At 36.9% G+C, this 12,854-nt stretch overlaps 1 protein-coding gene across 3 annotated transcripts in view; it reads left to right on the top strand.

The window, feature by feature from the left end:
* The window catches only part of LOC109537686 (calpain-C), a 101,547-nt gene that overhangs the window by 77,783 nt on the left and 10,910 nt on the right, over positions 1-12,854 (top strand). For all 3 annotated transcript variants that reach the window (XM_019904534.2, XM_048669695.1, XM_019904532.2), the window contains 4 exons: positions 3,767-3,900; positions 3,957-4,162; positions 8,897-9,090; positions 9,295-9,368. In XM_019904534.2, the coding sequence (XP_019760093.1) occupies positions 3,767-3,900; positions 3,957-4,162; positions 8,897-9,090; positions 9,295-9,368 (608 nt within the window). The remainder of the gene's footprint in view (positions 1-3,766; positions 3,901-3,956; positions 4,163-8,896; positions 9,091-9,294; positions 9,369-12,854) is intronic.

Here is a 12,854-nt window from a genome sequence, read left to right as displayed (position 1 = left end):
ATTTATCAATCTGTAATAAAAGACGTGAGGAAATTCTGTCTTTTTTAAAGACAAAATTTTTTGAGGCGAAATACCCAAAAAGAAGTTTGTAAAAATGAATCCGCCTCAACAATATAGAACTTATCTATAAAATGAATTGTAATACCTCTAGACATTCACAAATTATTAATAAAGAAATTTTATAAATCTTTATTTTTTTGTCTTTGAATTTACACATTATAAAACAGATGGTAAGCCCAACCATTTCGCATTATTATTGTTGCATTGGCAATAAAACAATCAACATTACAAATTCTGCTGTGCTTCCTTTGCGGATGTAGGTTCTTATCAAAAGCAGCAGAAGAGGTAAATCATGTAGAATTCCTCATAAAATATGGATATTTAAATACTTCAAATCTAAGTAATAATAACATCGCAATTTATCTTTGGTGGACATATCTGAGGCTGTGTTCGAATGTCAAGAATTTTATCAATTAAACGCAATAGACGGTACTCTAAACGAAGAAACGAAACAATTAATTATAAAACCCAGATGCGAGTTTCCAGATAATCGTCACTTATTTTTCGTTGGTAATGAAAAGTGGAAAAATAAAATTATTTACTGGTACTTTAACGAGTTGTCGTTAATAAAGAATGTTTATCGTCCCCAAGATGTGTTAGCGGTAACCGAAGCTGCCATTTAGATTTGGGTAAACGTTGCTGATTTAATATTTGTACGAAATTTTAGAAATCCTGATATTGTAATTAGGTTTGTACCAACAAATCATGCAAACAAAAACGGGAAAGTGCGTATTTTGCGAATTGTCGAAAAGTTAAGTGCGTAAATTCTTTTGACGGTAAAGGAGGAGTTTGACGGTAAAGTGGAGCCTGCACACGCGTTTTTTCCGAACAAAAATAATTCATGTACAGAGATACATATAGGCCAAAGTGATACCTTGTATCTGGGATTAAATAATCATTCTCCTATAGGACAATATAATTTATTCAAATCTTTGAGTCATGAGATTGGACACACCTTAGGGTTAGGCCATTCAAGTGTATCTAAAGCACTTATGTTTGCATATTACAATGATGATAACGCTACGTTAGATAACGATGATATAGTAGCAATACAATATCTGTATGGATCGAAGCATACACCATCAAAGTCTCCTCGTTCTACTACTACGACTACTGCTACGACTACTTCTACTAAACCTCTTTCAAAAAACACAACAACATGCCCACAAAGCCCACATATCCAATCACTACTACTACTATTCGTATATCTTATGTATATCGGCCTTTAATTACGAAAATTTTAATTACTAAAGAGCTGTTATTTTTTGTTATGCATTGAAATTTGTACATTATTCATAAAGATAAAATATGGATAATGGAACTAGAAACGAAAAGTTTACAACTGGTGGCATGTCACTTTATTCAGTTTTAAAATTTCTTCCAATTTTGATAAAATTACGGCAATATATCAGAAATCTTCTCGAGAAATAGTAATAATAATTGAAGATTAAATATTTTTCATTAACGAACATAGCTTTTTATTAATCAATAAAACTAATGTGTTTCAATATTTAATCAGTATTTAGATAAACACATTATTGGTGCGGTAAACACGTATACAGAGAAAACGTTTTATTTTTTCGATTAAAATGTCTACATGTTAGTTGATGACCGTACATTTACTGCTATTACTTACGGTTAAACATCTCAAGATTTTTCTGGTATTCCGTTTTCATTTCAAAGCGTTTTTCGCTACATTAATGGCATGCTATACTTTTTTCAATATAATCGATATTTTGAATATTACGAATTTGCTAACACCCTATATACTTCAGAGAAGCTTGACCTGAATAAATTTGGAATATAATGCCCTAATTTATCTTTATATGAACAATTAAAAATATTGTTAGCTCAAATTTTGAAATATAAATAAATCATTAATAAAGTTCCATAAACCAATAAACTGGCCATGGAACATAACCTTCAAATTGACGAGAGAGACCAAATATCCACCAAAAGAGACAGAACACACACCGGCCAATCAGAACGCATTACACCCATCGAAGTTATCAACATTATGCTCCGCCTATTATTTTCAGCTACCGAAAGTGCCTTTGATTTTACATGAGGTGACGTCACAGATTATCTCTTATATTCTACTGTTTGGGTTATTAATGTGTCCCTTAATGATTTCAAAAGGTGTGTGTATTTTGTCACACTTGTATGGAGTTATTATATCCTAATAATGCACGCTTAATCCGTTGCTCCGGTGTGTACTGTTTATTTTGTATAATGTAATATCATATATGTATGTATGTATGTATGTATGTATAATAATATATGCAATGTAGAGTGAAATCTCTCGAGGGGTGAATTAGTATTACTGTTTTTTGATGTTCCGTAGTGCAATTCGATTTTGTATAATCTACAAAAAGTTTTTATTTTTGAATTCTGATCCTTGATTTAGATTATTATTTAGGACCTTGATAGTTAGATTAAGGGGTGTGGTGCTCAATGCGGTTAGAATAGATTCTCCACCACTGGGCTGAGTGGGCGTCCCATGGCTACTCCTTCCTTTTGTTCGTAGTAATCTCCGTTCCACAGGAAGTAGCCTAAAAGATAAGCCCTGAACATATTTGTTACACTCTTTTCAATTAACTCCGCCACTAATTCTATGGATTCGTCCAAGAGTACCTTTGGAAAAAGGGATACAACATCGAAGCTGACCAGCATGTAGTTGTAGTTGATGTTGATGTATGTTTCTGTGGACCCCAAGTGTGGCTGCAGAAGAGAGAATTTAAACGGGACGTTGCAGACAAAAAATTCAAGAGACTTTTTCTCTTCCAAATTGAACAGCAACTTGAACAATATTATTTAAAATTATCTACAGACGTGCCTGTATGTTATTTTTATCACAAAACGTGTACTGTTGTTAGTTATCTAAGCCTGTCAAATTTCATTATAATACTCCAAGCGGTTTCCGAAATATTAATAAATAACATTTTTTTATTAAAATTTTGACACCCTGTAGATCGGAAACTAATGGTTTTCGTAACCTGGTCTATTAACGAAAAATATCCAAAATTACTTCCACTATCACCCCCTGTAAGGAATGCATCTACTTACCAAATACCTGTATACAGGGTGTCCCGTAAGCTAATGATCAAAAGGGTACTGCGATATTCTTTGGACCAAAAGAAGACGATCTGACCTATCTTTTATTAACAAAAAATATCTGGCTTCTCTGCTATTGATGGTCAAAGTTCTTCAAAAAAATTATCTTTTTCGAAATATCGGGAGAATGGTACCATGTATTTTAATGAAACTCGCTGTGAATTTGTTCTTATTGAAGACTCATATTTTGATGAAACAATCGAGGTCAGCCGTTTTGGACAAGTGGTGAATTCTTGAGTGTCGTGGTACAAAAACTACTAGTTTGTAGTTGCTTCAGTTCTTGCTCCTTTCCTTTTGGATTCGGCTTGTGCGGAAATGTTTTTATTTGCATCATTTTCATTCCATTCATTTGCTGCTTTCTTTTTAAAACGTCTTGCGACTGTCCTCTTAGTTCTTACATATTCCCGATTCCACCTTGGAAGAAACAAACTTAAAATAAAAACGTTTGTGTTTGTTAGTTAAAGTATACCGTATTTATGTTACTTATCCGGCATTTTTTAACATACTGTTGCCTACCTACATAGGTTTGTGGAATTTTATAGGAATATTATAGTTGCGTTGATTGTTCTTAATATCTGTTATTGCTTTGCAGTTCGCAACTTGAACAGGGTGGGTACTTGATTGTCCCCACCACTTTCGAGCCAGGGCAGGAATCTGGTTTCACCCTCAGAGTGTTCTCAAGGAAACCATTGAAATTGAAACTGATAGACTCAGTACCGATGTTACGTAAGTAGCTGCAACTGATCAAAATTTCTTGCTGTTTAAAATAGGTTTTTTTGTAGTAAAACCAGCAGTAGTAACAGCTCCTCTACTCTTAGATGGCAAAAGTTTCAGCCAATACGAGGCAGTTTTTCTCCAGTTAGCGGATGAGCATAGATCAGTAAATGCTTTTGAGTTACAAGAGCTTTTAGATGCCTGCTTACCGAACGATTACATCAAAAGTTGTGCCTCATTAGAAGTTTGTCGACAAATCGTATTTGCTTTCGAGGTATTTAATTTATCTATTTCGTACTGGTAGTAAGAATATTATCTTTATATCCGGTATTTTCAAAATATTTGAGATGCAAAGCATTGCATAACATTCCGAATTCATCTGTCTGATTTTCAATCGACCATTATATATAAAGCACAAATATCTCTGATCGCAGCAAATTACAAATTTCATATTTCTCCCAAGATTTAAAAAAACAGACGTAACTTAAATTCTGCACACTATCCCTTTTTGCTTCACTCGAATTTAGTGGCACTCACGATACTGCGCCGTCGACCGATTTTGCTAGATGTGATTGCAACCCTATTTGGTTGCAAATCGGATGAGAACACATGCGTTACGATTCTGCAGTACGATATTTACTTCCAATCAGTCCTAGGTGCAAAGGTGGTCCCACCTGACAGCGGGTTTAGGTTCGAAAGGAAAGTTAATGTGGAAATCCCAACAAAACAAAGTTGGAATAGTTAGACAGTGGCTGCCCGCCACGGGGTGCAATGTTGGTACTCCGACGACTCACGGGCGTGCAATACGGGATGGTCGGAGAAAGGCATGTACCGGCAAGACACCGACAAGGGAGCGTCCTTTTCGCTAGGAAGCTGGACGACAGTGGTTCAGGCGGAATTATATGCATTCGTCGAGGTTTTTACAGATAGGGAAAAGTTACAGAAAGGCTAGAGGGAGTAATCGAGATGTATTCCGACCGCCAAGCTGCCCTCAAGGCACTCTCAACTGTTCAGATGGACACAAGATTGATCCAGGATTGCTGGGATGCCCTGAACAAAATGGGAGAACAGAAGCAATTAAACCTGATGTGGATTCCGGCGCACATGGGTTTTGCGGGAAACGAGGTGGTCGATGCAAGGCTCGGATCTTCTGAGAGCCCAATGACTTTGGAACCTCACATAGGGTAAAACAGCCGACAGGTAGCAAGCGCGTTAACTGACTGGGCTCTTAGAGGCACCACAGAGATGTGGAGAAAGGCGGAAAGGTGTAGACAAACTAAAGGCTTGATAAGAAGCACAAGGATCCATTGGCGGAGGAAACATCATTCCACCTATTAGAAATTTGCCACCGCTAATTCTCTACTAGGGGGCTGCTTTTTGAGGCATCCACACTCTCCAGCATCGAATTGCCTTTCTTGGAGTGGAGACGGATCCTCGCCTTGTTCAGAGAGATGAGACGCTTGGGTGGCGAAGGTCAGGATTGATAAGGTGGGGATGGCGGGGAATGATGAAAATGAGCTTCAAGGCCTACTCGCCTGACCCATTGGGTCCATCCACAATACTACTGTCACTATTACTACTACTACTTTGCTATCGAAAATAGTGGCGAAACAATGTACTTTCCACTAAGGGATCAAGAAAGATAATTGAATAGTGGGCGGAAAGGTAAATTGTCTTTGCCCTGTCATCGTAATGGATAAGGGTGACTCTATCGCCGTCGAAACCAGTGGTGAAACTACGTACTTTCCTTCGGGGATCAAGAAAATATATATCTTCCATTCAGAAAGAAATTAAGTTTCATTTTATCTGTTCCAGGTCCATTTATAAATTATTAGACCCCTAAGATTATTGGAATGATAAAATTATCTTTGCCTTAAACAATTGCAATGTTTTATCGTTTCCGTAAATATAATTTCAAGTTTTTTTAACTATTCATGAATGTTTATTAATAAATAGCATTGTTATAAGAATAGTTAGAGGAAACTTACAAGTCGTTTATTGTTGAATTGATTGGACTTTGCTCAATCCAAACGATTTAAACAGATAATTTATAAACGCAAACCAAAATGTTCCATCTCGTCATTTGTGACACGCTTTCGTTATCTCCTTCTCTTAATGGGTTAGTTCAAATAATTTTTTGGAGAGAGAAGCAGGTGGAAAATATTGACGTTCCAACTTTAAAAAAGAAAATATTAACACGAAAACATTAGAAATGATGGAATGGAGATGCAGTTTAGAGGTTGTATACGTTTTTCTGTGATTTTTGAAAAAACATGACCTCCTAGCGAAACCGGATATTGACCTACGTAATTTTTGCTATAACCTCAAACTAACCGTCAAAAGGTCGAAAAACCTGTTTTTGGTACTTAATTTATTTCTTGCGCACAAATGATTTAATTTCCTTCAAACAAAAATGCTCTACATGCAAGCATTTTAGTTATTAAAGGGTGTTCCATTAAGAACGATATATTTAAATTTTGAATGGAACATATGTATTTGTGGCATAAGTTTGAAATTTTTGTTGAGAAATGAAGTACCCATTATGAGGATATGAATGGAATAAGACATCGGACAAATGACCGCCTCGGAGTTCCGGGCACAGACGTGTTCTTGTCATGAAATTTTCAAGAAGTATTGCGCATACATTTTGCGGTTTTTCAGAGATACATCGTTGAAATACATCTTTTCAGGCTTCTGTTGTGTCCAAAAAAAACTAGCCGTCTTAACATCACAACCCGGTTCAAAATAAAAGCCAAAATTAGCTTAAGTACTGTAATAGGCAGACAAAGACACTCCGAACAAACAAACAAGTGAACAATATATTTATATAACGACACAAACAAGGGTGTGGTAACTAAACAAAGGGCCTGAACAGTATCCTACCCTGCGAGCTCAAAGAAAAAACTCCAAAGGCGTTAACACGGCCAGGAATTAACTCAGTTGAAAGTAGTTCAACAGTTTCTCTGGCTGTATAGCATGTTGCACCGTCCTATTAAAATCACATGCTGTTGACGTCCATATTTTGCAGTTTCGGCACAGAAAAGTTAGTTAACAATTCACCATAAGGAACACCACTCACGGTTAATGCTTGACAAACTTCATTTTTAAAGAAAAATGATCCGATGATAGGCATCATCAACATTTGCACGTAGTTCTGAAACAGTTTCGGTCATTAACAGACCCAGTATGCTGAAATTTATTCATTAATTTTCTCACGATGACTTCAGTTGGAGCATTCCGATCGCCCATAATGGGGTGTTTTCATTGTATCAAAAATTCCTACAAACTGCACATTAATCTATGGTGACGATATCTATCGATTGCCATTTTGTTAAATATTTAATAAACAAATTCAGGTAAAATTCAAATTATTCATGAATCTCTAAAACGCAATCCTATTGGTTGTGACGTCTCGGGTCATATAAATGGCGGATTCTTTACGTTCTGTGCATAGTGTTTAGTTGTGTGGTTGTGTTTCATTAATTATTTTGTGGATTTAAATAATTTATAGTCTGTGCTAAACTAAAAAATGGCTTCAGAAGGATTCCTTAAAGTATCAACAAACAATTTACGATGTGTACATATTTTTATGGTTACCGAATTTTTTAAAATCGACGGACGCCTTAATTTCGCCGAATTTAAGGCTCATAGCAGCAGCGTAAGTAAAAATCCGTAAATTCATTTTTAGTTACTCTCTCCTTAATATCCTAATCTGTCTGTAATGGTTTAAATTAGGTAAATAATATATAGAATTTCACTTATTCAACTTAACCTAACCTATACACATGGCTGCTTTTAAATTAAAATGAACTCTTAAATTTGTGTTTTGGACATAACGAGAACAATATGGTGATATCGGATATGTGGAATTGAAACGCGAGGGTTCTTTGTGCACTGTGCAAGGTAGCATTTGCCCAGAACACAGAGTACGATCGAAGGCATATTCTCTCTGCCTCACCATTAGCTTTTTGTTCGTACTTTCATTAAAACGATCCTCGCAAAAACAAAAAACATTAATTTTGATTTAGGAACATCACGTCTAGCTGCTTTGAACCATAAAACTGTACGTGCATAATCATGGGAAACGGTTAGAAATAGTTTGTTTGGAGCACTTATTGAGTAATTCTTGCATCCTGGCACAAAACACCACTTATTTTGTGATACATACATGCCACGACGTTCCATTATGCAATATAATAATAATAATCAAAAAAATGATGATAATCACGATCAAAATTAATTCCTGGGTTTCAGTCATTTATTGTCTGTATTTATCAATTAAAATACGTTTCGGTGTATTTTTCCACCATCATCAGTTTTTATGTGTAGCGTTGTTTTTTGAAAGAAAATGTATGCCAAGGCTTAAAGCAACAACAACGCTACACATAAAAACTGATGATGGTGGCAAAATACACCGAAACGTATTTTAATTGATAAATAGAGACAATAAGTGACTGAAACCCAGGAATTAATTTTGCTTGCGAAAACAAGCTGCGAAAACAACAAGATGAACACGAGACACTTTGTTGATATGACCTGCTACGTCACAATCGGGATAGGCAGGATCATTCGGTGTATGATTACGGATTCGGCGTTTTTGGCGGAAAATATCTGATTTTAATTTAAATTCGCTTTAAAATTATTATGGATGCTTTTCTTGCAAAAATAATGATATCAGGTAATGTTTGCCATAACTACTTTCTATACATCAACATTTAAAAAAATGTGAACACACCCTATTGTACGTATTTCTCGAACGGTGGCTGCAAAAGTTCCACAACTTTGATAATAATTTTTGACCATTAGATTTCGTTGTTGTGTATTGAACCGCTCCATTTTACTTAACCTCTTGCTGTCTACTAACAAACGGCCTTTATTAATGTCAAATCATGACACTACAAATGGCGCGCAATTCAAAACCGTCCTTCTTATTCGAACTCCCTTTATATGCAATAATATGTATCTTACGAAATGACACTAAATGAACTAATTGAACCAACATTTTTAGCAAAATGGTTGCACAGGACGTTTAAAATTTTCGGACTTCAAGGATTTGATGTGCAGCTTGAAAAACTGGCAAACGGCTTTCAAAAATCAGACAAAAGAAAAAACTGGCATTTTGAAAGCCGAACGATTTCGAGACGCGCTTTTAGAAGTTGGATTCCAAATGAGTAGTGATGTGCTGACGACATTGATTTTGAGGTAAGATAGCGGCACGTTTTTAATTCTATTATTAAAATTGCTACGATTTTTTTCAGTAAGTATCACCATTCATTTCAGCGAAGGTTGCACATAAAAGTCCAGTTTTTGCATATTATAAGCAAATTAAGCAGAAACTTTAAAATATATTTTTTTTACTCTCAGATTTCTGAAGTAGTTAAAATTTTTGAAAATTATTTATTTCAGGTACATGAGGAAGGACGGCACGTTACGATTCGGAGACTTCGTGTCAGCTATCTTACATCTAAGCGTGGCTTTTCGTAAGTACCATTTATATCAGCTAGTTAACATTCGTTAATCGGCTCAAGACCATACTTACTTACTTTAGACGTACTTACTTATTTTTCCACATACTTTGCAATTTATGTGGCAACTTTTCGACTGTTTTATCTTTTATTCCTTTTACTCTTGATCGAATAGTCATGATCAGCCCTCAACTGATGTACTGCTGTACATAGGCCTCCCGTCCTTAGCGTAATTCGGGGGGTGGCAAGGGGTGGCAGCTGCCACCTCAGAATTTTGAAGTAAAATTATCAATAATTAATAAATACCAAAAAAAATAACTGAAAAAATACAAATCCGCAACTGGAATTGTTTTTAACTTGTGTAAATGTGTTCTTAAACCTCGCTCCTCAGTAGCTCGCTCCTCAAAGGTATTACAATAGTGTGTAGTGTGATGTGAAGGTCCATACGTACATATTGCAGATATTGTACATATCTACATACTGACATATGGTAAGTACATTTCAGTTATTTCATAGATTACGTTTGGTTGGTTTCCGAAGTTTCATCTTTAACTTTAAGCCCTTTCAATTCCCCATCGAATGGTATGTTACTGTTTGTGTTCTTCAGGCTAAAAATAAAAAAAGCGCAAATTTCGTTGCTCTCCTACTTTACGTCAGGCCGCGCAAGCAAAAAGAAACTGTTAGAAAATGAACCAAAAAGACGATGTTGCTTTGGAGCATAAACCAGAACCTAATGTAGTAGATGTGTTCGGCTCGTCATTCGCTCAGCCAGCCACAACCACAAAGGAAGTAAAGAGGCCTAGCTGTTCCTCTAGCTCTATTGAGTAATAGGCAAGGCAAATTATTTAATTAGTAAACGTGATCCTGCTCATGGTCCAGGTTTGGCTAAGGCGTGTTCTAGGGAAGGCTCCTTTCAACCAAGTCAACCAACTCCTGAAACGAAGAGTAGGGAATTTTGGCCAGAGTAAAGGTATAAAATGTTTTGTTGGCTGGAATACAGCTCCCTAACCGATAAAGCATTCTGTTTTGTCGTTTGTTTTACAACCGGACGAAAAAACCAGTGCAGAAAATGTATTTACACTCAGTGTATGCTCAAGTATTGCTGCAGGAATACGATGACGGAAACTGGGCGAAATTCCAAATTATACGTGCACCCTTAAAATAAAAGAACCGGATACACAGCCGATCTTTATCAAACCACGGACAGTACCTTACACATTGCTAGATAAAGTGGCACAACAACTTGATCATTTGGGAAACCTGGGTGTCATAGAAAAAGATGTCCATTCGGCATGGGCCACACCAGTAGTTCCGATCATCCGAATCAGATTGTGTGCCGCTTATAACATCACCATTAACAAATACATTCAAGATGATTAATAACCTATTTCAAAAATCGACGATATTTTCAATAAAATGAATGGCGGCGTCTAGTTCTGTACTCTGGATATATCCAACGCATACCAACACATGAAGCTCGACAACGATCTCATTCAACTACTTCTGTGGGCTGTTCTGAATTAATGGTTAACAGAAATATTCGAACGAGGCTCGATTTGGTTAGAGGTGACATCACTTCGGACATCAGCGGGAAACAGTTAAGTAACAACTGAAATTACACTAATCCAGCTATAAATTGGGATTTTGGCACGATCGTGGGAAGGTTAGATTACGATGTTCAGGAACGTATGCAAAGGAGACATGTCGACCAGCTCTTACATTTTGTTGGGCAAATTCCAACTACCCAACGTCCGACCGATGTGGAAAAGGACTTACAAGAAGAAGCGGTTCCAGTTCCAGATGTCGAAAATGTCTAAGAGATTCCACAACAGCTTACACCTGAGAACCCTACGACCGAAGTTCCAGAGCCACGCCACCCTGCGATAGAAGTTCCAGACCCACGCCGCTCCCGGAGGAACAGGAAAGTTCATCAGCACCTCAACCTCTAGATCTCGCAGGAAGGATAGTGTTGTGTCCGCACTATAAAGGCGGCAACATCACACAGAGCCAATCAATCGTTCTCATCGAGCATTTAATTCATTGTATTATCATTAAAGGTTGCACCAGAATTTGAGAATAAAAGATTGAATCAAGTGCGGGAGTTAAATTCAAGGGCAACCAGCAAATACATAACAGTTTATTTTTCGATCATTTTAATACCCCTCTTGAGACTCTACCAGACATTTCTGAGGCAGACCCTGACTGTGATAGACAAGCCAAGACTTTGTTGAAAAATATGGAGGGGTTCAACTTTGCATTTGACCTGCTATTACTCAGGAGGGTTCTAGCACAATGTGAAATACTGTCAAAGACCATTCAGTCAAGCAGTGTGACTTACGAAATTGTGAAATCTGTGACAAAAAGAACACTATCATTCCAATCGTGTCGAACAGATGACTTTTTCACAATTAGGCACAATATCATCACAATCACAAATTAGGCGTCCTGGAAACTTCTCTTGCAATAGGCCTCTCACTGCCAGTGTTGCGTGACTCGTTGCTCCATCCCGCCGGAACCACATGTCTTCTAGATCATAAGCTTGAATTTACATCCAAAACTAATTGGTTGACACGGGTCCATAGCGCTCAGAGTTAACTGTTGTAGCTCTTCCTTGATCGTTTTCCGAAAAATACGAGCCAATAACACCGCTGGACCATAATTCACACCATACGGTAACTTTTTGCAAAGGCCTTTCTGCGATCACCTGAGGATTTTGAGAGCCCCATATACGGCTGTTCTGTTTATTCACGTAAGCACCGAACGAAAAATGAGCCTCATCGCTAAGAATATTCGGTTCGAAAAATCATCATCAACGGCTTGTTCAATCCCCCAATTTGCGTATGTTCTGCCTTGCCCATGGTCTTGAGGCTTAAGCTCTTGAGTTAGTTGGACTTGAGGAGTTGGAATTCGGGTCTTCTTCCACACTTTGAGCAACACCAGCGATATTTTCAGCTGAACGAATGGTGCGATGATGCACAGGCCTTACAATGTCACAAACCAATCCAGCATCTGCAAATTTTTCCTCTCTTTGTGGGTCGATAATGTTGACCGTAATCGGCTCGTAAAGCCCTAAACGTTGATACAGCTAAATCACCATTTTTATAGTAATATTTAATAATTTTTACGCGTTCTTCGACAGTTATGCGATATACAGGGTTGCTCATTAGTGCGTCAAAGTGCGATATCTCAGTAAATATAAAGTTTACAAGAAAATTCGTCCAACGAAAGTTTTTCACGTTTAAAAGGTCCACATTCTAAAATTACTTTCCAATATACAGGGTGCATCATAAACATGTGGTAGTTACCAACTCTGGTTTTTTAAATAAAACCCCCCCTTTTTTTGTTATTTTCAGATTGGCCGTTCAATTTTAATTTATGTTTGTTTCAACTGTTTGACCTGAAAAATTTACGATTTCCGAGTTATTCGTAAAAATGTGAAAGTTTTGACAGCTACTGGGTTCCACAGAAATCAATGCTGTACACTACCCGCTGCGAATTTTG

This window comes from Dendroctonus ponderosae, unplaced genomic scaffold, assembly GCF_020466585.1.
Source record: "Dendroctonus ponderosae isolate FM_Combo_2020 unplaced genomic scaffold, Dpon_F_20191213v2 Dpon_F_20191213_9, whole genome shotgun sequence".
Taxonomy (NCBI): Eukaryota; Metazoa; Arthropoda; class Insecta; order Coleoptera; family Curculionidae; genus Dendroctonus; species Dendroctonus ponderosae.
The sequence above is the reverse complement of the archived record's forward strand: the minus strand, read 5'-3'. Positions and strand labels throughout refer to the sequence as shown.